The 22,445-nt window shown below is 70.2% G+C and overlaps 3 protein-coding genes across 3 annotated transcripts in view; 2 read left to right on the top strand and 1 right to left on the bottom strand.

Annotated features, from left to right (window-relative positions):
* The window catches only part of AOC1 (amine oxidase copper containing 1), a 71,813-nt gene extending 51,423 nt beyond the window's left edge, over nt 1-20,390 (bottom strand). The window contains exon 1 of the mRNA XM_056485956.1: nt 20,382-20,390. The gene's annotated coding sequence lies outside the window, so the exon portion shown is untranslated. The remainder of the gene's footprint in view (nt 1-20,381) is intronic.
* Nucleotides 1-22,445, top strand: part of RARRES2 (retinoic acid receptor responder 2) — a 107,589-nt gene that overhangs the window by 26,826 nt on the left and 58,318 nt on the right. The window lies entirely within an intron of this gene.
* LOC130248854 (SCO-spondin-like) overlaps nt 1-22,445 on the top strand; it is a 38,193-nt gene that overhangs the window by 14,449 nt on the left and 1,299 nt on the right. Inside the window, 37 exon segments of the mRNA XM_056482879.1 lie at nt 373-767; nt 1,589-1,711; nt 2,014-2,658; nt 2,852-2,934; nt 4,640-4,853; nt 5,169-5,312; nt 5,647-5,874; nt 6,675-6,854; nt 7,053-7,203; nt 8,799-9,013; nt 9,105-9,362; nt 9,565-9,720; nt 10,342-10,521; nt 10,708-10,830; nt 11,048-11,102; nt 11,769-11,897; nt 12,538-12,629; nt 12,720-13,379; nt 14,073-14,236; nt 14,883-15,022; nt 15,104-15,189; nt 15,320-15,523; nt 15,611-15,820; nt 16,528-16,725; nt 17,295-17,347; nt 17,349-17,463; nt 17,963-18,094; nt 18,208-18,475; nt 18,712-18,867; nt 18,938-18,987; nt 19,061-19,225; nt 19,316-19,429; nt 19,691-19,823; nt 20,364-20,457; nt 20,512-20,659; nt 21,451-21,737; nt 22,332-22,427. Of these exon segments, the coding sequence (XP_056338854.1) occupies nt 373-767; nt 1,589-1,711; nt 2,014-2,658; nt 2,852-2,934; nt 4,640-4,853; nt 5,169-5,312; nt 5,647-5,874; nt 6,675-6,854; nt 7,053-7,203; nt 8,799-9,013; nt 9,105-9,362; nt 9,565-9,720; nt 10,342-10,521; nt 10,708-10,830; nt 11,048-11,102; nt 11,769-11,897; nt 12,538-12,629; nt 12,720-13,379; nt 14,073-14,236; nt 14,883-15,022; nt 15,104-15,189; nt 15,320-15,523; nt 15,611-15,820; nt 16,528-16,725; nt 17,295-17,347; nt 17,349-17,463; nt 17,963-18,094; nt 18,208-18,475; nt 18,712-18,867; nt 18,938-18,987; nt 19,061-19,225; nt 19,316-19,429; nt 19,691-19,823; nt 20,364-20,457; nt 20,512-20,659; nt 21,451-21,737; nt 22,332-22,427 (6,844 nt within the window).

Below are 22,445 nucleotides of genomic sequence, written 5' to 3'. Positions count from 1 at the left end.
CTGGGGACACTGGGACATGGGGACACTGGCACTGGGACACCGTGACACTGGGACACTGGCACTGGGCAGTGGCACTGGGACATGGGGACACTGGCACTGGGGACACTGGGACATGGGGACACTGGCACTGGGACACCGTGACCCCGGGACACTGGCACTGGGCAGTGGCACTGGGACATGGGGACACCGACACTGGGACGGTGGGACACTGACACTGGGACACAGTGACACCGGGACACTGGCACTGGGGACACTGGGACATGGGGACACTGACACTGGGGACACTGGGACATGGGGACACTGGCACCGGGCCGTGGGGACACGGCGGTTTTGTCCCCCCGCCCGTCGCGAGCCCCCCTGTCCCGCCGGCAGCACGTGCGAGGGGGGGCGCTGGCGGTGCCCCCCGGCCCCCGGCCCGTGTCCCGCCGCGGGCTGCGCCCCCTGGGAGTTCCGCTGCCCCGGGGGGCTCTGCGTGCCGGGCGCCTGGCTCTGCGACAACGAGGACGACTGCGGGGACGGCTCGGACGAGCTGTGCGACCCCCCCTGCGCCCCCCAGCAGCCCCGCTGCCCCGGGGGGCGCTGCCTGCCCTGGGGGGCGCGCTGTGACGGGGTCACCCACTGCCCCGACGGCTGGGACGAGGCGGGGTGCCCGGGCCGGCCCTGCGAGCCCCCCGAGTTCGCCTGTGCCGGGGGGCGCTGCCTGCCCCCCGCCCGCGTCTGCGACGGGCGGCGCGATTGTCCCCCCGGGGACGACTCGGACGAGGCGGGTGAGCGAGCGCGGGGGGCTGGGGGGGCTGGGAATGGGGGAGGGGAGATTTGGGGTCCTGGGGAAATAGAGAGCCCCACAGTGGGGTCCCCGAGCCCCCCAACCCCGGGGGTCTGTGCCCCACATTGAGGGTCCCCGAGCCCCCCAACCCCGGGGGTCCGTGCCCCACATTGAGGGTCCCCGAGCCCCCCAACCCCGGGGGTCTGTGCCCCACATTGAGGGTCCCTGAGCCCCCCAACCCCGGGGGTCTGTGCCCCACATTGAGGGTCCCCGAGCCCACCAACCCCGGGGGTCCGTGCCCCACATTGAGGGTCCCCGAGCCCCCCAACCCCGGGGGTCTGTGCCCCACATTGAGGGTCCCCGAGCCCACCAACCCCGGGGGTCCGTGCCCCACATTGAGGGTCCCCGAGCCCCCCAACCCCGGGGGTCTGTGCCCCACATTGAGGGTCCCCGAGCCCCCCAACCCCGAGGAGTCTGTGCCCCACAGTGGGGTCCCCGAGCCCCCCAACCCCGGGGTCCGTGCCCCACATTGAGGGTCCCCGAGCCCCCCAACCCCGAGGAGTCTGTGCCCCACACTGAGGGTCCCTGAGCCCCCCAACCCCGGGGGTCTGTGCCCCACATTGAGGGTCCCTGAGCCCCCCAACCCTGAGGGGTCCGTGCCCCACAGTGGGGTCCCCGAGCCCACCAACGCCGGGGGTCTGTGCCCCACATTGAGGGTCCCCGAGCCCCCCAACCCCGGGGGTCTGTGCCCCACAGAGGCACTCGCAGAGCTCTCTGTGCCCCGTGGGGGTCCCGTGCCCACACGGGGGTCCCACCCCGCAGGCTGCGCCCCCCGCTGCGGGCCGGGGCAGTTCAGGTGCGGGGGGGGCCGGTGCGTCCCGAGCCCCCAGCGCTGCGACGGCCGCGACGACTGCGGGGACGGCAGCGACGAGAGCACCTGTCCCGGTGAGGGGCGCGGGGGGCACGGGCTGGGAACCCCAGGGTGCGGGGGGCACGGGCCTGGGAGCGACCCCCGCCCTCTGCCCTGGACCCCCCATCGGGAACCCCCCCGGGAGCGACCCCCACCCCCCGAGAGCCTCCCGCTCCCGGGACTCCCCCACCCTGGGACCCCCACCCGGCACCGCCCCCTTGGGGACCCCCCGTGACCTCCGCACCCCCCACCCTGAGACCACCCCCCTTTGGGACCCCCGCCCCGGGACCCCCGCCCCGGGTCCCTCTCTGGTGTCACCGCTGTCCCCGTGTCGCAGCGCGGGCCCCCTGCGGCGCCGGCACCGTGCCCTGTCCCGACGGCTCCTGCGTGCCCGAGGTCGCCGTGTGCGACGGCGCTCGCGACTGTCGCGACGGCTGGGACGAGAGCCCGGCGGGGTGCGCGGTGGCGCTGCCTCCCGCGCCGCTGTCACCTGTCACCGACACTGTCACCGCTGCCACCGACACTGTCACTGTCAGTGACACTGACACTATCGCCGACACCACCCCCGACACCGCTACTGCCACCGCCGCTGTCGCCGACGCTGTCCCCGTCCCCGACACTGTCCTGATCACCGGCGCTGTCACTGTCGCCGACACTGTCCTGATCACCGGCGCTGTCACTGTCGCCGACACTGTCCCCCGCCCTGCCAACGCCTCGGCGGCGCCGTGTCCCCCCCGCTCCCTGCGCTGCGACAGCGGCGGCTGCGTCCCGCGGGGGTGGCGCTGCGACGGCGACAGCGACTGTCCCGACGGCAGCGACGAGGGAGGCTGCGACCCCCCGTGCGCCCCCGGCCACCTGCCCTGCGACCCCCCCTGCGCCCCCGGCCGCGCCCCCTGCGCCCCCGCCTGCGTCCCCCCGAGCCGCCTCTGCGATGGAGTCCCGCACTGTCGCGACAGCGCCGATGAGAGCCCCCAGCTCTGCGGTGAGACCCCCGGGATGCGGCTGTGGGGACACCTGAGGGGGGCGGTCTGGGGTCCCCCCGTGTCGCCTCCTGGGGACCCGAGGGTTGGGGGAGCTGGGGAGGGGACGGGAAAACAGCGGGGGGGAGGCGCCCCCATCCCCCCAGAGCCCCCCGGGGACCCCCGGGGACCCTCAGACCCCGCGTGTCCCCCCAGCGACCCCCGGCCCCGGGAGCCGCCCGGGGGGTCCCTGCGCGGAGTTCGACTGCGGGGACGGGGGATGTGTCACCTTCCAGCAGGTACCGGGGGACCGGGGGGACCGGGGGGACCAGGGGGACCGGGGGGGCCGGGGGGGACCGGGGGGACCGGGGGGACCGGGGGGGGCAGGGGGGAACCGGGGGGGACCGGGGGGGACCGGGGGGGGCAGGGGGGACCGGGGGGGACCGGGGGGACCGGGGGGGGCAGGGGGGAACCGGGGGGGACCGGGGGGGACCGGGGGGGGCAGGGGGGACCGGGGGGGACCGGGGGGACCGGGGGGGGCAGGGGGGAACCGGGGGGGACCGGGGGGGACCGGGGGGGGCAGGGGGGACCGGGGGGACCGGGGGGACCCCCACCCACCCGCGGGTCACACCGCGGGGTCCCGGCCCGACCCCCGACCCTCCCGGGCCACGGAGCCCCGCGGTGTCCCCTCAGTGTCCCCACAGTGTCCCCTCAGTGTCCCCTCAGTGTCCCCTCAGTGTCCCCACAGTGTCCCCTCAGTGTCCCCGACCCCTTTCCGGAGACACCCAGGTGTCCCCTGCCCCTCCCGGTGTCACCCCGCTGTCCCTCTGTCCTCGCTGTCCCTCTGTCCCTCTGTCCCTCTGTCCCCGCTGTCCCTGACTGTCCCAGCCCCCCCACGGCGTCACCCCAATGTCCCCGCGTCCCTCGATTCCCTTTTCAGTGCCGCTTTAGTGTCCCCCGGCCCCTCCCGGTGTGTCCCCGCTGTCCCGCTGTCCCTCTGTCCCGCTGTCCCCGCTGTCCCTCTGTCCCCTCTGTCCTCGCCGTTCCTCTGTCCCCTCTGTCCCGCTGTCCCTCTGTCCCTCTGTCCCTCTGTCCCGCTGTCCCTCTGTCCCTCTGTCCCTCTGTCCCTCTGTCCCCCTGTCCCTCTGTCCCTCTGTCCCTCTGTCCCGCTGTCCCTCTGTCCCTCTGTCCCTCTGTCCCCCTGTCCCGCTGTCCCCCTGTCCCCCTGTCCCTCTGTCCCTCTGTCCCTCTGTCCCTCTGTCCCGCTGTCCCTCTGTCCCTCTGTCTGTCCCTCTGTCCCTCCCTGTCCCCCCGTGTCCCCCTGTCCCTCTGTCCCCGCTGTCCCCTCTGTCCCTCTGTCCCCCTGTCCCCGCTGTCCCTCTGTCCCGCTGTCCCTCTGTCCCCCTGTCCCTCTGTCCCCCTGTCCCTCTGTCCCTCTGTCCCTCTGTCCCGCTGTCCCTCTGTCCCTCTGTCCCTCTGTCCCCCTGTCCCTCCACTGGTGTCACCCGCTGTCCCCCTGTCCCTCTGTCCCTCTGTCCCTCTGTCCCCTGTCCCCTCTGTCCCTCTGTCCCCGCTGTCCCGCTGTCCCTCTGTTCCTCTGTCCCTCTGTCCCCTCTGTCCCTCTGTCCCCCCGCTGTCCCCTCTGTCCCCGCTGTCCCTCTGTCCCTCTGTCCCGCTGTCCCCGCTGTCCCTCTGTCCCGCTGTCCCCTCTGTCCCGCTGTCCCTCTGTCCCTCTGTCCCGCTGTCCCTCTGTCTCCTCTGTCCCCGCTGTCCCTCTGTCCCCTCTGTCCCGCTGTCCCTCTGTCCCTCTGTCCCTCTGTCCCTCTGTCCCTCCTGTCCCCCTGTCCCCCTGTCCCTCTGTCCCTCTGTCCCCTCTGTCCCCGCTGTCCCTCTGTCCCCGCTGTCCCTCTGTCCCGCTGTCCCCGCTGTCCCCGCTGTCCCTTTGTCCCCTCTGTCCCTCTGTCCCGCTGTCCCCGCTGTCCCTCTGTCCCTCTGTCCCCGCAGGTGTGTGACGGGCTCCGGGACTGCGCCTCGGCCGAGGACGAGCGGGGCTGCGGCTTTTGGGGTCCCTGGGGTCCCTGGGGGTCCTGCAGCCGCCCCTGCGGGCCCGGGGGGCAGCGCCGGGCGCGGGGGTGTCACCAGAGTCACCCCGGGCTGCTCCGCGCGTGCCGGGGGTCCCGCGAGCAGGAGCGACCCTGCTTCCACCGCGCCTGCCCGGGTCCGCGGGGGGCCGGGGGTCCCGGGGGGTTTGGGGGTCCGCGGGGGTTTGGGGGTCCCGGAGGGTCCCGGGGTTTGGGGGTACCCGGGGTTTGGGGGTCCCCGGGGTGTTTGGGGGTCCCCGGGGTGTTTGGGGGTCCCCCGGGGGGTTTGAGGGTCCCAGGGGGGTTTGGGGATCCCGGGGGGTTTGGGGGGATCCCATGTGGTACCTGAGGGATTTTGGGGTCCCCCATGGTCCAGGCTGCCCGGGGGGTTCGGGATCGCTCACTCTGAGGGTTTGGGGGTTCTGAGCCCCCCCTTTCTCCCCCCCCCCCAGTGGACGGCGCGTGGGGCCCGTGGGGACCCTGGTCCGGGTGCCCGGGGGGCTGCGGGGGGGTCCGGCTGCGCAGGAGGGGGTGCGAGCCCCCCCAGAACGGCGGCCGCGCCTGCGAGGAGCTGCCCGGGGGGACCCTGGAGACGGGTGGGTGCGGGGGGGCGGGGGGGCTCGGAAAGGGGGGCGGGGGGCTCGGAAAGGGGGGCGGGGGGTCCCGGTGGGCGCGGGGTCTTCTCATGGTGGGGGGGTCCCTGTGGGATTTGGGCTCATGGGGGGTCCCGGTGGGATGGGGGGGCTCATGGGGGGGTCCTGCTGGGTTGGGGGTATCTCCCCAGTGTGGGGGGGGGTTTCTGGGGTACAGGGGGGCTCGTGGGGGGGTCCCGGTGGGTTGGGGGTCTCACGGAGGGGTCCTGGTGGGTTGGGGGGGCTCATGGGGGGGGGGTCCCTGTGGGATTGGGGGCTCATGCGGGGTCCCGGTGAGATGGGGGGTGTCCCCAAAACCGGGGGTGGTTCTGGGGTACAGGGGCTGATGGGGGGGCGGGGGTCTCTGCTCCTGACCCCCCCCCAGCCCCCTGCGCCCCCGGGGGGTGCCCCAACAGCTCGCGGTGCCCCGAGGGGCGGCGCCCCCTGCCCTGCGCCCCCTGCCCCGCCACCTGCGCCGAGCTGGGCGCCCCCCGCGCCTGCCCGCGCCCCCCGCGCTGCAGCCCAGGTGAGGGGCTCGGGGGGCCGCAGGAGCTTCTTTTGGTTTTCATGGAATTATTTTGGGGTCTTTTTTTTTTTTTTGTAAGAAAAAATTGTGGTTGTTTGGGTTTCTCTGGGGGGTTTTTTGTTTCGGTTTTTTTTTTTTTTTTTGTTTGTTTCTGTTTTTGGGGTTGTTTTTGTTTCTGTTTTTTGAGGGTTTTTTTGTTTTTTCGGGTTTTTTCGAGGAACTTTTTTTAGGGACATTTTCGGTTTTTTTTTTTTTTTGTGAGAAAAATTTGGGATTTTGGGGGGTTTCTCTGAGGGTTTTTTTGCCTCTGTTTGTTGGTTGGTTTTTGTTGTTGTTGTTGTTGATGATGTTTTTCGGGTTTTTCCGAGGAATTTTTCAGGGTTATTTTGGTATTTTTTGGTGGGAAATTTTTGGGATTTTTTGGGGGTTTCTCTGAGACTTTTTTTGCTTCTGTTTTGTTTTTTTTTTTTTTTTTTTGTTTTGTTTGGTTTGGTTTTTTTGTTTTTGTTCGGTTGGGTTTTTTTTTTTTTTTCTTGTTTTTTTGTTTTGTTTTGTTTTGTTTGTTGTTGTTTTGGGTTTTTTTTTGGTTTTTTTTATTTTTTGGGTTTTTTTTTTTCCGGGTTTTTCCGAGGAATTTTTTTTTGGGGGGAGGATCATTTTAGGACATTTTTGCGGGAATTTTTTTTTGCGTTTTTTTCGTGTTTTCTGTTCGGGTTTCTTTCTATGTGGGGCGCACCCCCTGACCCTCCCTGACCCCCCCCCGTGCCCCCTGACCCCCCCGTGCCCCCCGTGCCCCCCAGGCTGCTGGTGCCCCGCGGGGCAGCTCCTGGAGCCCTCGGGCTGCGTGCGGCCGCGGGACTGCCCGTGCCGGGCCGGGGGTCGCACGTTCCCCGCGGGGGTCGCGGTGCCGCTCGGGTGTCGCGTCTGCACCTGCCTGGGGGGGCACCTGCGGCGCTGCCGGCCCCGCCCCGCCTGCTCAGGTGAGCCCCGCCCCCCCGCTCAGGTGAGCCCCGCCCCCCCTGCTCAGGTGAGCCCCGCCCCCCCACTCAGGTGAGCCCCGCCCCCCTGCTCAGGTGAGCCCCGCCCCCCCGCTCAGGTGAGCCCCGCCCCCCTGCTCAGGTGAGCCCCGCCCGCCCCGCGTGTCCCCTGGGGCCGCGGGTGACGCGGTGTCCCCGCAGTGCACTGCGGGTGGTCGCCGTGGTCGCCGTGGGGGCCGTGCGGGGGCGCGTGCGGGACCCCCGGCGTGCAGTGGTCGTTCCGCAGCCCCTCCAACCCCGCGCGGCGCGGGAGCGGCCGCCGGTGCCGCGGGATCTACCGGAGAGCGCGCAGGTCGGTGTGACACAGTGTGACAGTGACAGTGACAGTGTGACTGACAGTGTGACTGACAGTGTGACAGTGACAGTGACAGTGTAACAGTGTAACTGACAGTGTGACAGTGTGACAGTGACAGTGACAGTGTGACAGTGACAGTGTGACAGTGTGACAGTGTGACAGTGACAGTGACAGTGTGACAGTGACGGTGTGACAGACAGTGTGACAGTGTGACAGTGACAGTGTAACTGACAGTGTGACAGTGACGGTGTGACAGACAGTGTGACAGTGTGACAGACAATGTGACAATGTGACAGTGACAGTGTGACAGTGACAGTGACAGTGACAGTGTAACTGACAGTGTGACAGTGACAGTGTGGCAGTGTAACTGACAGTGACAGTGTGACAGTGTGGCAGTGTGACAGTGTGGCAGACGCTGTGACAGTGACAGTGTGACAGTGACAGTGTGGCAGACAGTGTGACAATGTGACAGTGTGACAGTGACAATGTGACAGTGTGACAGGCAGTGTGACAGTGTGGCAGACACTGTGACAGTGACAGTGTGACAGTGACAGTGTGGCAGTGACAGTGTGACAGTGTGACAGTGACGGTGTGACTGACAGTGTGACAGTGACAGTGTGACAGTGACAGTGTAACTGACAGTGTGGCAGACGCTGTGACAGTGACAGTGTAACTGACAGTGACAGTGTGACAGTGACAGTGTAACTGACGGTGTGACAGTGACAGTGTGACAGTGACAGTGTAACTGACAGTGTGGCAGACAATGTGACAGTGACAGTATGACAGTGACAGTGTGACAGACAGTGTGACAGTGTGACAGTGTGGCAGACAGTGTGACAGTGTGGCAGACAGTGTGACAGTGACAGTGTGACAGTGTAACTGACAGTGACAGTGTAACTGACAGTGACAGTGTGACAGACAGTGTGACAGTGACAGTGTGACAGTGTGACAGACAATGTGACAGTGACAGTGTAACTGACAGTGTGACAGACACTGTGACAGTGTGACAGACACTGTGACAGTGTGGCAGACGCTGTGACAGTGTGACAGTGACAATGTGACAGTGTGACAGTGACAATGTGACAGTGTGACAGTGACAGTGTAACTGACAGTGTGACAGTGTGACAGTGTGGCAGACGCTGTGACAGTGACACTGTGACAGTATGACAGTGACAGTGTGACAGTGACAGTGTGACAGACGCTGTGACAGTGTGACAGTGTGACAGTGTGACAGACGCTGTGACAGTGACACTGTGACAGTGACAGTGACAGTGTGACAGACACTGTGACAGTGTGACAGTGACAGTGTAACTGACAGTGTAACTGACAGTGACAGTGTGGCAGACGCTGTGACAGTGACACTGTGACAGTGTGACAGTGTGACAGTGTGACAGTGTGACAGTGACAGTGACAGTGTGACAGACACTGTGACAGTGTGACAGTGACAGTGTGGCAGACAGTGTGACAGTGTGGCAGTGACAGTGTGGCAGACGCTGTGACAGTGACAGTGACAGTGTGACAGTATGACAGTGACAGTGTGACAGACACTGTGACAGTGTGACAGTGTGGCAGACAGTGACAGCCCCCCGCAGGTGCCGCACTGCTCCGTGCCCGCGGTGCCACCACGGCGGGACGTGGCGCGTGCCCGGCGAGCGCTGGCGTTGGGGCCCGTGCCAGCTGTGCCAGTGCCAGCCCGGCGGCGCCGCGCGCTGCGTCCCCTTCTGTCCCCTGCGCCGCCCGGGCTGTCCCCAGGGCCAGGCGCCGCTCCCGGGTGTCGCCGGCTCCTGCTGCGCCTGCGGCCCCGCGGGTGAGTCCGGGGGGTCCCGGGGGGTCCCGGGGGGTCCCGGGGTGCGCCCCGCCCCCCTCGCGCCCGTCACCGCCGTGTCCGCCCCCCGCAGGTGACAACGCCACGGCCGCGCCCCGCCCCCACACCTCAGAGCGGCCCGGAAGCGCCGAGACCCCCCCGGAGCCCCCCGGGGGCACCCCCAGAGCCGAGACCCCGTCCCAGGACACCCCGGAGCCCCCCGGGGGCACCCCCAGAGCCGAGACCCCGCCCCAGGACACCCCGGAGCCCCCCGGGGGCTCCGCCACCCCCCGGGAGCCCCCCCAATTGTCCTCGCCGGCTCCCACGGGGGTCCCCGCCGCGACCCCCCCAGGTGAGGGGACCCCGGGAGGGGGGGCAGGAAGAGCCCCCCCAGAACGGGCCCCCCAAAATTGGGGACTCCCGCTGGGAGGGGGGGCCATGAAACACCCCCCAGGGCTGGGTCATCGCCGGGGGGGCCCAAAATTGGGAACCCCGAGACTGGGGGGGACCCCAACACACGGGGGTCACCCTGCCCCCCCCCCCGTGTCCCCCAGGCTGCGCCCCCCCGCCCTGGGGGGGGTGGGGGTCCTGCAGCCGCTCCTGCGGGGTGGGGGTCGCTCTGCGGCGCCGGAGGGAGACCCCGCCCGAGGGGGGCTGCGCCCACCCCCCCGACACCGACAGCCGCGCCTGCTTCCTGCGAGCCTGCCCAGGTACCCCAAAAACACCCGGGACACCCCAAAACACCCGAGACACCCCAAAACACCCGAGACACCCTTAAAAAACCCACAAAAACACCCCAAAACACCCGAGACACTCCAAAACACCCGAGACACCCCAAAAAATCCCCAAAACCACCCCCAACACCTCTAAAAACACCCTAGACACCCCAAAACACCAGAGACACCCCAAAAACATCCGAGACACCCCAAAACACCAGAGACACCCCAAAACACCCCCAAAAACACCCCAAAAACACCCGAGACACCCCAAAAAATCCCCAAAAACACCCGAGACACCCCAAAACACCCGAGACACCCCCAAAAACACCCCCAACACCCCCCAACCCCGACACCCCCTAAGGGCTGGGACCCCCAGCGGGATTGGGGATCCCCAGAGGGGTTGGGGACCCCCCCGCTATGGCTGGGACCCCCATTTTGGGGTGGGGTCTCCAGGGCTCTGCGTGGGGCGGGACCCTCAAAGTCTGGGGACCCCCCGGGCCGAGGGGACCCTCAGGGGGTCCCGGGGGTTTGGGGTCCCCAGTTTGGGGGTCTCGGGGGGTCTCTGGGCTCGGGGGGCAGTGTGGGGGTGCTGACCCCCCCCTGCCCCCCCAGTGGCGGGCGGGTGGTCGCCCTGGGGGTCCTGGAGCGGCTGCGACGCCCCGTGCGGGGGGGGCCAGCGGAGCCGCCGCCGCCGCTGCAGCGACCCCCCCCCAAAAAACGGGGGGCGGCCGTGCGAGGGGGGGGCCCTGCAGAGCCGGCCCTGCAACCTGCGGCCTTGCGGGGACCCCCCAGGTACGGGGGGCGCGGGGGGGGGCGCGGGGGGCGGGGGGCACCCCTCCAACCTTGTTCCCCATCCCGAAATCCCCCCGAACCCCCCGTGCCCCCCCAGCCCCCCTAAATCCCCCCAAAACCCCCCCAGACACATCCCTGCCCCCCCACACCCCAAACTCCCCCCGCTGACCCCCCGTGCCCCCCCAGCCTGCCCCCCCCAGATGCTGCTGGTGCCCCCGGGGGGCTGCGAGGATTTGGGGGTCCCCCCCTGCCCCCCCAGCTGCGCGGACCTGAGTGGGAACAGCTCGTGCCCGGGGCACTGCGAGGAAGGTGGGGGGGCAGAATTTGGGGGTACGGGGGGGATTTGGGGGGTTGTGGGGGGTCCTGGGGGGGCACAGGGGGATTTGGGGGGTTTGGGGGGGGCTGGGGAACTTGGGGGGGGCGCGGAGCCGGCCGGGGGGTGCGGAGGATTTGGGGGCGTTGGGAGGGGACAGGGGGTGAAGCCCCCCCCGAACGACCCCCACCCTCACCCCACCCCCACCCCCAGGCTGCCGCTGCCGCGCGGGGCTGGTGCTGCAGGGGAGCGGCTGCGTGGAGCCCGGGTATCCCAAAACCCTGTACCCCAAAACCCTGTACCCCAAAACATCTGTACCCTAAACCCTCTGTACCCCAAAACCTCTGTACCCCAAAACCCTGTACCCCAAAACCCCGACACCCCAAAACCCCGACACCTCAAACCCCCTGTACCCCAAAACCCTGCACCCCAAAACCCCGACACCCCAAAACCCTGTACCCCAAAACCCTGTACCCCAAAACCACTGTACCCCAAAACCGCTGTACCCCAAAACCCCGACACCCCAAACCCGCTGTACCCCAAACCCGCTGAACCCCAAAACCCCGACACCCCAAAACATCTGTACCCTAAACCCACTGTACCCCAAAACCCTGTACCCCGAAACCCTGTACCCCAAAACACTGTACCCTAAACCCCGACACTCCAAACCGCTGTACCCCAAAACCTCTGTACCCCGAAACCCCGTACCCCAAAACCCGACACCCCAAACCGCTGTACCCCAAACCCGCTGAACCCCAAAACCCCGACACCCCAAAACCCCTGGACCCCAAACCCAGACACCTCCGTACCCCAATCCCACCTGTACCCCAAAGCCCGCGGGGTGCGGGGTGTCCCCAGAAAATGGGGTTCCCTGAACTTTGGGGACCTCCAAGGGGTTCCCCAGGGTTTGGGGTAACCCCCGTTTTCCCTGCAGCGCCTGCGGGGTCCCCGCGGGGGTGTTGGGGGACCCCCGGGATCGGGGCCCCCCTGAACCCTGCGGGTGGTCGCGCTGGACCCCCTGGACCGGCTGCGACTGTGACAGCGGGACCCGGCAGCGCTTCCGGTGGGGCGGGCAAATAACGGGGGGCGGGCAAATAACGGGGGGCGGGCAAATAACGGGGGGGCCTGACCCATAACGGGGGTCGGGCAAATAACGGGGGTCGGGCAAATAACGGGGGGCGGGCAAATAACGGGGGGTCCTGACCCACAGCGGGGGGCGGGCAAATAACGGGGGGGGCGGGCAAATAACGGGGGGCGGGCAAATAACGGGGGGTCTGACCCATAACGGGGGGCGGGCAAATAACGGGGGGTCTGATCCATAACGGGGGTCATGCCCCATAGCGGGGGGTCCTGCCCCATTTACGGGGGGTCCTGCCCCATTAACCGGGGTCATGCCCCATAGCGGGGGGTCCTGCCCCATTTACGGGGGGTCCTGCCCCATAACGGGGGTCCTGCCCCATAGCGGGGGTCCTGCCCCATAACGAGGGTCCTGCCCCATTAACGGGGGTCCTGCCCCATAACAGGGGTCCTGCCCCATTAACCGGGGTCCTGCCCCATTAACGGGGGTCCTGCCCCATTAACGGGGGTCCTGCCCCATTAACCGGGGTCCTGCCCCATAGCGGGGGGTCCTGCCCCATTAACGGGGGTCCTGCCCCATTAACGGGGTCCTGCCCCATTAACGGGGGTCCTGCCCCCTCCCACAGGTCTCCCACCAACCCCGCGGCCGCCCCGGGCGGTGCCCCCTGCACCGGCCCCCCCCGCGAGGTTCGGGGCTGTCCCGAGCTCTGCGGACCCGGTACGTGCCAGGACCCCCCGAGCCCCCCGAGCTGCGACCCCCGAGCGCCGGGAGCGGCCCCTGGAACCCCCCGTGTCCGTCTGTCCGCAGAGCCCGGGAGCGCGGGGCCGCCTGCGGCCACCGGGGGGCGCACCGGGGGGCCGGGGGCACCGGGGGGCACAGAGACCCCCGAGACCCCGATGTCGCCGTGGGATGCAGAGACCCCCGAGACCCCGATGTCACCTTGGGATGCAGAGACCCCAGAATCGCCGTCGGGCACAGAGACCCCCGAGTCCCCAATGTCGCCGTGGGGCGCAGAGACCCCAAAATCGTCGTGGGGCACAGAGACCCCAGAGTCCCCAATGTCGCCGTGGGGTGCAGAGACCCCAGAATCGCCGTGGGGCACAGAGACCCCCGAGTCCCCAATGTCGCCGTGGGGCACAGACACCCCGATGTCGCCGTGGGGCACAGAGTCCCCGATGTCGCCGTGGGGCACAGAGACCCCCGAGTCCCCGATGTCACCGTGGGGCACAGAGACCCCAGAATCGCCGTGGGGCACAGAGTCCCCGATGTCACCGTGGGGCACAGAGACCCCCGAGTCCCCGCGGCCGCCGCTCGCCGCCCGTGGCCGGTGGTCGCCGTGGGGGCCGTGGGGCGGCTGCAGCGCCCCCTGCGGGGGGGGCGAGCGCTGGAGGCGGCGGCGCTGCGGGACCCCCCCGTGCGCGGGGCCGGCGCTGCAGAGCCAGAGCTGCCACAGCCACGCGTGTCGCGGTGAGCGCCACAGGGGCGGCGCGACAGGGGCATGGCGATAGGGGCACCGCGACAGGGGACATCCCGATAGGGGCAGCGCCACAGGGGCACCGCGACAGGGGCAGCGCGACAGGGGACATCCCGATAGGGGCAGCGCCACAGGGGCAGCGCCACAGGGGATATCCCGACAGGGGCAGCGCGACAGGGACCCCGACACGGGCACTGAGACATGGGATATCCCGATAGGGGCATCGCAACAGGGACATCGCGACAGGGGCACTGCGACATGGGATATCCCTATAGCAGCACCGCGACACAGGCAGTGCGACATGGGATATCCCGACAGGGGCATCGCGACACGAGATATCCCGATAGGGGCACCCCGACAGGGACCCCGACACAGGATATCCCGACAGAGACACCCCGACAGGGACCCCGATATGGGATATCCCGACAGGGACCCCACTCGAGCCCCCACAGCGCTGCCCCTCACTCATCCCCCCCCAAACCCGCGGGGCGCTGAGCCGGGCGTTGTTGGGGGGCAGGGCCGGAGTTTGGGGTGTTTGGGGTATTTTGGGTGTTTTGGGGTGTTTTGGGTATTTTGGGTGTTTTGGGTATTTTGGGGTGTTTGGGGTATTTTGGGGTGTTTTGGGTGTTTTGGGGGGCAGAGTCCGGCCGCCCCCCAGGTACTGATCGTTTTTTGGGGGGCTCCAGAGGCGGGGTGCCCTCCCGGCCGGACCTTCCGCGAGTGCGGGGGGGACTCGGGGTGCCCCCGGAGCTGCGCCCACCTCGGGGGGGCCGTGGGGTGCGCGGGGGGGTGTCCCGAGGGGTGTCACTGCCCCCCCGGCACCTTCCTGCACCGCCACACCTGCCTGCAGGTGAGACCCCCCAGTCCCGCGCCGGGAATTTTGGGGTTCAGGGCGGGGCCCACAAACCCACGGGTGCCCCTCGGAGGGTCTGGGGGTCCCGGGGTGCGGGTTCCCGGTTTGGGGGGGGTCCTGGATGGGGGGGGGGGGTCCCTGGTTTGGGGGATCCCTGGGTCTGGGGGTCCCTGGGTCTGGGGGGGCGGGGGAGGGGGCTGGTCCCTGAGTCTGGGGGGTCCCTGGGTTTGGGGGTCCCTGGGTCGGGGAGGGGCTCCCTGGGTCGGGGGTCCCTGGGTTTGGGGGGTCCCTGGGTTTGGGGTCCTTGGGTTTGGGGGTCCCTGGGTTTGGGGGTCCCTGGGTTTGGAGTCCCTGGGTTTGGGGGTCCCTGGGTCTGGGGGGTCCCTGGGTTTGGGGGGTCCCTGGGTCTGGGGGGGTCCCTGGGTTTGGAGTCCCTGGGTCTGGGGTCCCTGGGTCTGGGGTCCCTGGATTTGGGGGTCCCTGGGTTTGGGGGGGTCCCCGTGTGGGGGAGGGATCACAGTGGGGGGTGTCCCCAGGTCTGTGGGTGACCCCTGGGGCAGCTGGGGGGGGTTCAGGGGGTGTCTGTGCTTTGGGGTCTGTGGGTCTGGGGGTGCCCCCCGGGCGCCCCCCACCCCCGGTTCAGCCCCAGCAGTGCCCCTGCTCGGTGCTGCGGGGGGGCACGGCCGGGACCCCCCCCGGGACCCCCCCCGGGACCCCCCCCGAGGACCCCCCGATCCTGGAGCTGCCGCCGGGCGGGACCCTGCGCGTGGGGTGCGCCCGCTGGTGAGGAGGGACCCCCACCCACCCCAGACCCCCCAGACCCCCCCCGCCGCCCCCGCCCCACTGATCCCCCTGTGCCCCCAGCTCGTGCCTGCGGGGCCGCCTGCGCTGCGCCCCCTGCGACGGGACCCGCTCCGGGACCCCCGAGTGCCCGAGCCCCCCCTGCGCCGGTGGGTCACGGCCCCGCGTGGGGGTCCCGGCCCCATCGAGGGGGTCCCAGCCCCTTTTCGGGGGTCCCAGCCCCACGGACGGGGGTCCCGGCGGGCCCGGGGGTGTCACCGATTCTTTCTCCCCCCACAGCGGAGCCCGGCCCCACAGGGGGTCTCGGCCCCACAGGGGGTCTCAGCCCCATATCGGATCTCAGCCCCAAATCAGATCTCAGCCCCACAGGGGGTCTCAGCCCCACAGCGGAACCCGCCCCTATATCGGATCTCAGCCCCACAGGGGGTCTCAGCCCCACAGCGGAGCCCGTCCCTATATCGGATCTCAGCCCCACAGCCCCAGGTGAGGGTCCCCAAATGTCCCCAAATGTCCCCAAGGGTCCCCACCCCGCTGTCGCGCCCCCGCCCCACTGACGAACCTTTCCCGCAGGGGACGAGGAGGCGGCGGGGGGGTCCCCGGTGGTCCCGGTGGTCCCGGTGGTCCCGTGGGGCCCGTGGGGGCCGTGGGGGCCCTGCAGCCGCACCTGCACCGACCCCGAGACCCCCGCGAGCCGCAGCCGCCGCCGGGACTGCGCGGGGGGAAACTGTGGGGCGGGGGGCGACACCGAGAGCCGGGCCTGCAACCTGCCCCACTGCCGGGGTACGGGTGTGGGGTTATGGGGTTATAGAGGATCCTGCAACCTGCCCCACTGCCGGGGTACGGGGGTGGGGTTATGGGGTTATGGGGCTGGGGGGGATCCTGCACCCTGCCCAATTACCAGGGTATGAGACTATGGGGTTATGGGGTTATGGGGGGATCCCTGTAACCTGCCCCACTGCCAGGGTATGGGGTGACGGGGGTTATGGGGTTATGGGGTTATGGGGGATCCTGCACCCTGCCCCATTACCAGGGTATGGGACTATGGGGTTATGGGGTTATGGGGTTATAGGGGATCCTGCAACCTGCCCCACTGCAGGGGTACGGGGGTGGGGTTATGGGGTTTTGGGGGGTCCCTGCCCCACTGCCGGGGTATGGGGTGAGGGGGGTTATGGGGTTATGGGGGATCCTGCACCCTGCCCCATTACCAGGGTATGGGGCTATGGGGGGGCTGTGGGGGGCTGGAGATCCCGGTGGTCCCAGAGGGTCTTTGGGGTCCCTGCCCCCATGCTGGGGGGTCCGGGGGCTCCCAGCCCCACTGGGGGATCCGGGGGGTCCCAGCCCCACTGGGGGGTCCCGGGGGTCCCTGCCCCCATGCTGGGGGGTCCGGGGGTCCCAGCCCCACTGGGGGGATTCGGGGGGTCCCAGCCCCACTGGGGGGTCCGGGGGTCCCTGCCCCCGCGGGGTCGCACTGACCGGGCTCCCCGCAGCGCCCCCCTGCCCCGCGCCCCCCTGCCCGTGCCGCTGGAGCCCCTGGGGGCGCTGGGGGTCCTGCTCGCGGCCCTGCGGGGGGGGGCAGCAGCGCCGCCTCCGAGCCTTCGCCCCCCCCGCGCCCGGGGAGCCCTGGTGCCCCCAGATCCGGGGGGGCCACGAGCAGCGGCGCCCGTGCGGGGTGACGGCGTGTCGGGGTGCGGGGGGGCGATATCGGGGGGCTGGGGGGCGATATCGGGGCCTGGGGGGCGATATCGGGGTGCGGGGGGGCGATATCGGGGGGCTGGGGGGATATCGGGGTGCGGGGGGGGCGATATCGGGGGGCTGGGGGGATATCGGGGTGCGGGGGGCGATATCGGGGCCTGGGGGGCGATATCGGGGTGCGGGGGGCGATATGGGGGGGATGGGGGGCGATATCGGGGCCTGGGGGGCGATATCGGGGTGCGGGGGGGGATATTGGGGTGCTGGGGGGGATATTGGGGTGCGGGGAGGCGATATCAGGGTGCGGGGGGGCGATATCGGGGCCTGGGGAGCGATATCGGGGTGCGGGGGGCGATATGGGGGGGCTGGGGGGCGATATCGGGGGCTGGGAGGCGATATCGGGGGTGGGGGTTGGGAGGGTGTGGGGGGCTATGTGGGATATTGGGGGGCTGCGGTTGGGTCTGGGGGCTGTCGAGGGGTTCAGAGGGGTCTGGGGGCGGTTTTGGGGGGTCGGGAGGGATTTGGGGGGTTCCGGGGGGTCACCCCCTGTCCCCTCCCCCCCCAGTGAACGGCGCGTGGTCCCCGTGGGGTCCCTGGTCGCGCTGTGACGTCACGTGCGGGGGGGGGCCGCTCCGTGCGCAGCCGCTCCTGCTCCCGACCCCCCCCAAAAAACGGGGGGAGCCCCTGCCCCGGGGAGGGGCACGAGCTGAGGGTCTGCAACGCCCGGGCCTGCGGTACGGGGGGGGGGGGGGGCTGGGGGGACTGGGGGGGACTGGGGGGGACTGGGGGGGATTGGGAGGGACTGGGGAGGAGCTGGGGGGTACTGGGGGGAACTGGGAGGGACTGGGAGGGACTGGGGGGGATTGGGAGGAGCTGGGGGGAACTGGGGGGAACTGGGGGGAACCGGGGGATACTGGGGGGGATTGTGGGGGACTGGGGAGCACTGGGAGGGACTGGGAGAAACTGGGGGGAACTTGGGGGAACTTGGGGGAACTGGGAGGAACTCGGGGGGACTCGGTGACACTGGGGGACACTGGGAAGAGCTGGGGGGACTGGGAGGGACTGGGGGGCAGTGGGGAGGACTGGGGAGGACTGGGGACACCGGAGGAACTGGGGGGGACTGGGAATGACTGGGGAGCACTGGGAGGGACTCGGTGACACTGGGGGGCACTGGGGGGAACTGGGGGTTCCTGGGGGGCACTGGGCGCTCCGGGGGTCCTGACGCCCCCCCAGGCCCGCGCTGCCCCCCCGGGCAGTCCGTGTCCCCCTGCGCCACCCGCTGCCCGCGGAGCTGCCGCGACCTGCGGGACGGGGTGACCTGCGGGGGGGGCGCCCCCTGCCAGCCCGGCTGCCGCTGCCCCCCCGGTGAGCGCCCCTCGCCACCCCGGCCCCCCGGAGCCCGAGCCCCCCCTGAGCCCCCCCGGACCCCCAGAGCCCCCCCTGAGCCCTGTGCCCCCCCTGAGCCCTGTGCCCCCCAGGGACGCTGGAGCAGGACGGGGGCTGCGTCCCCCCCGCGCTCTGCGCCTGCCTGGACTCGGGGGGGCGCCTGTGGCTGCCGGGGGGGGGCGGCGACCCCCGGGGCTGCCGGAACTGCACCTGCGCGGGGGGGCGGCTGCGCTGCGCGCCCGGGGGGTGTCCCCCCCCCACCGGGACCCCCCCCGGGACCCCCCCGTGCACCTGGAGCCGCTGGAGCCAGTGGGGAGCGTGCAGCGTCACCTGCGGGGGGGGGCGGCAGGAGCGCTACAGGTGAGGGGGGGGCGGGGGGGGCGGGGGGACATTTTGGGGACACAGAACTCGGGAGGGACGCGGCGTCTCCTGGGGGGGGTCATGGCACTGGGGGGGGGGGGACACGGCACCTGTGGGGGGCCGTGTCACCTTTGGGGACACACCTGGCACTGGGGGGGACACACGTCACCCGTGGGGGGGACACGACACTGTGGGGACACCCAGCGCCACCCCAGTGACCCGTGTGACCCCCCCAGGACCCCCGTCCCCCCCGAGGGCGCGGGGGGACCCTGCGGCCCCCCCCAGGAGCAGGTTCGGGGGTGCGAGGACGCCCCGTGCCCCCCCCTGTGCCCCTGGGCGGGGGGCGAGCGGGGGCTGGGCGAGCGCTGGAGCCCCGGCCCGTGCCGGCAGTGGTGAGTCGGGGGGCTGGGGGGGCCGGGGCGGGTTGGGGGACCCCCGCTCACCTGTGTGTCCCCCCCGCAGCACCTGCACCCCCGAGGGACCCGAGTGCAGGGACACCCCGTGCGCGGCCGGTACGGGGGTCTCGGGGGGACTGGGGGGCTCCGGGGGGTCCCGGGGGTCCCGGTGACCTCGGTGCCCCCCCAGAGCCGTGTGACTGGAGCCCCTGGGGGTCCTGGGGACCCTGCGGTGACCCCTGCGCGGGGGGGTCCCGCCTGCGCCACCGGCACCCCCTGAGCCCCGAGACCCCCGGGCGGGCGTGTGCGGGGGGGCGCAGCCAGAGCGAGAGCTGCAGCTCGGCCACCTGCCCAGGTAACGCCCCGGGGGCCGCGGGACCCCCCCCGCCCCCCGGGACCCCTCCCCGCCCCCTGCCGTGCTGAGGGGGTCCCGTGTCCCCCCCAGACCCCGAGTGCGGCGGGGGGGGCCGGACCCGCAGCCCCTGCGCCGGGCGGTGCCCCCGCACCTGCGCCGACACCTGGGCACAGGTGCTGTGTCTGCAGGGGCCCTGCGAGCCAGGTACGGCCGGGGGGGGCCCGGCACCCGCGGGTGTCCCTGTGTCCCCCCAACACCCGCGGGTGTCCCCTGTATCACCTGCCACCCGCGGGTGTCCCCTGTGTCCCCCAACACCTGCGGGTGTCCCCGGTGTCCCCCAACACCTGCGGGTGTCCCCCCAACACCCGCGGGTGTCCCTGTGTCCCCCCAACCCCCGCGGGTGTCCCCTGTGTCCCCCCAACCCCCCGGTGCCCCCCCTACCCCCGGTGCCCCCCGTGCCCCCAGGGTGCCGTTGCCCCCCCGGGCAGCTGCTGCAGGACGGTCACTGTGTCCCCCTGAGCCAATGTCGCTGCGGGACCCCCGGCGGGGACAGCGAGGTGTCCCCGGGGACCGTGACACAGATCGGGTGTCACAACTGGTGGGTGACACCGCGGAGGGGGCAAAGGGGGACGGCGTGGGGACAGCGGGATGGGCACGGGAGCGGTGACACGGGAGCGGTGACACGGGAGCGGTGACACGGGAACGGTGACACGGGAATGGTGACACGGGAGCGGTGACACGGGAATGGTGACACGGGAGCGGTGACACGAGAATGGTGACACGGGCACGGTGACACGGGAATGGTGACACGGGAGCGGTGACACGGGAATGGTGACACGGGAGCGGTGACACGGGAGCGGTGACACGGGAGCGGTGACACGAGCACGGTGACACGGGAATGGTGACACGGGAATGGTGACACGGGCACGGTGACAGCGGGACAGACACTGAGGACAGGGTGGGACGGGCACAGTGACAATGGGACGGGCACGGTGACAATGGGACGGGCACGGTGACAGTGGGACGGGCACGGTGACAATGGGACGGGCACGGTGACAGTGGGACGGGCGCGGTGGCCGTGCCACGCAGCAGAGCCCCACGTGCCGTGACGGTGACACGCGTGTCACCCCCCGCGCAGCACCTGCGAGAACGGCACCTGGAGCTGCCCGGGGCTGGCGTGTCCGTCCCCGGGGCCCGCGACCCCCGCGGTCTCGCTGTCCCCCGTGTCCCCCGTGTCCCCCGTGTCCCCCCTGTCCCCCGTGTCCCCCGGGTCCCCCTGGTCCCCCTGGTCCCCCTGGTCCCGCTGCTCCCGCAGCTGCGGCGGGGGGACGCGGCGGCGGCACCGGCCGTGCCCGGAGCGCCGCGGGGCGGGGGCGCCGTGCGGGGACGGTCCCGAGGAGGAGACGGAGCCGTGTAACGGCCACGCGTGTCCCGGTGAGAGCCGCGGCACCGGGAGAGGCGGGAACGGGGAGCGGAGGGACCGGGAACGGGGGAACGGGAGAAGGGGGACGGAGGGACGGAGGGATGGAGGGATGGATGGAGGGCCGGAGAAGGGGAATTCCCGCTGGGGGCTGCAATTCCCGGTGCCGTTCCCGGTGCAATTCCCGGTGCAATTCCCGGTTCCGTTCCCGATGCCATTCCCATTCCCGGTGCCGTTCCCGTTCCCGGTGCAATTTCCGGTGCCGTTCCCGGTGCCGTTCCCGGTGCCATTCCTGGTTCCGTTCCCGGTGCCGTTCTCGGTGCCATTCCCGGTGCCATTCCCATTCCCGGTGCCGTTCCCGGTGCCATTCCCGGTTCCGTTCCCGTTCCCGGTGCAATTTCCGGTGCCGTTCCCGGTGCCGTTCCTGGTACCGTTCCCATTCCCGGTTCCGTTCCCGTTCCCGGTGCCGTTCCCGGTGCCGTTCCTGGTACCGTTCCCATTCCCGGTGCCATTCCCGGTGCCGTTCCCATTCCCGTTCCCGTTCCCGTTCCCGGTTCCATTCCCGGTTCCGTTCCCTTCCCGGTGCCATTCCCGGTTCCGTTCCCGTTCCCGGTGCAATTTCCGGTGCCGTTCCCGGTGCCGTTCCTGGTACCGTTCCCATTCCCGGTTCCGTTCCCGTTCCCGGTGCCGTTCCCGGTGCCGTTCCCATTCCCGTTCCCGTTCCCGGTTCCATTCCCGGTTCCGTTCCCTTCCCGGTGCCATTCCCGGTTCCGTTCCCGTTCCCGGTGCCACTCCCGGTTCCCAGGCTGCCCCCCGGGTGAGGTGTGGCTGGACCCCGGCCCCGCCTGCGAGCGCAGCTGCCAGGACCTGGCGGAGCCCCCCGGCACTTGCGGGGCGACCCCCGCGACCCTCGGAACCTCCGGATCCCCCGCGACCCCCGCAACTCCGGACACCCCCGGGACCCCCACGACCCTCGGGACCCCCTGGGTCCCCCCGCGCTGCGGCTGCGCCCCCGGCCGGTACCGGAACGGCTCCGGGCAGTGCGTGAGCGCGGGGAGCTGCGAGTGCCGGCACGGCGGGGCGCTGCGGGCGGTGAGCGGGGCGGGGGTCCCGTTTTTGGGGTCCCTGATCCCCTGTTTGGGGTCCCTAATCCCGTGTTTGGGGTCCCTGATCCCGTTTTTGGGGTCCCTAATCCCGTGTTTGGGGATCTCTGATCCCGTGTTTGGGGTCCCCGATCCCGTGTTTGGGGTCCCCGATCCCGTTTTTGGGGTCCCTAATCCCGTGTTTGGGGATCTCTGATCCCCTGTTTAGGGTCCCTAATCCCGTGTTTGGGGATCTCTGATCCCGTGTTTGGGGTCCCCGATCCCCGGTTTGGGGTCCCTAATCCCGTTTTTGGGGTCCCTGATCCCCTGTTTGGGGTCCCTAATCCCGTGTTTGGGGATCTCTGATCCCGTGTTTGGGGTCCCCGATCCCCGGTTTGGGGTTCCTAATCCCGTGTTTGGGGGGTCCCTGGCCAATATTCGGGATCCCTGATCCGGTTTTTGGGGGTCCCTGGCCAATATTCGGGGACCCTGATCTCGTGTTTGGGGTCCCTGATCCGGTTTTTGGGATCCCTGATCCCGTTTCTCGGGGTCCCTGACCCGGTTTTTGGGGTCCCTGGCCAATATTCGGGGTCCCGCCCCCCAGGCCGGCAGCGAGTGGCAGGAGCCGTGCGGGACCTGTCGCTGCTCCGAGGGACGCGTCACCTGCGCCACCTCCTGCCCGGCGCTCACCTGCCCGGAGGTGGGTGAGGGGCTCGGG

This window comes from Oenanthe melanoleuca, chromosome 2 (assembly GCF_029582105.1).
Source record: "Oenanthe melanoleuca isolate GR-GAL-2019-014 chromosome 2, OMel1.0, whole genome shotgun sequence".
Classification (NCBI taxonomy): domain Eukaryota; kingdom Metazoa; phylum Chordata; class Aves; order Passeriformes; family Muscicapidae; genus Oenanthe; species Oenanthe melanoleuca.
The sequence above is the reverse complement of the archived record's forward strand: the minus strand, read 5'-3'. Positions and strand labels throughout refer to the sequence as shown.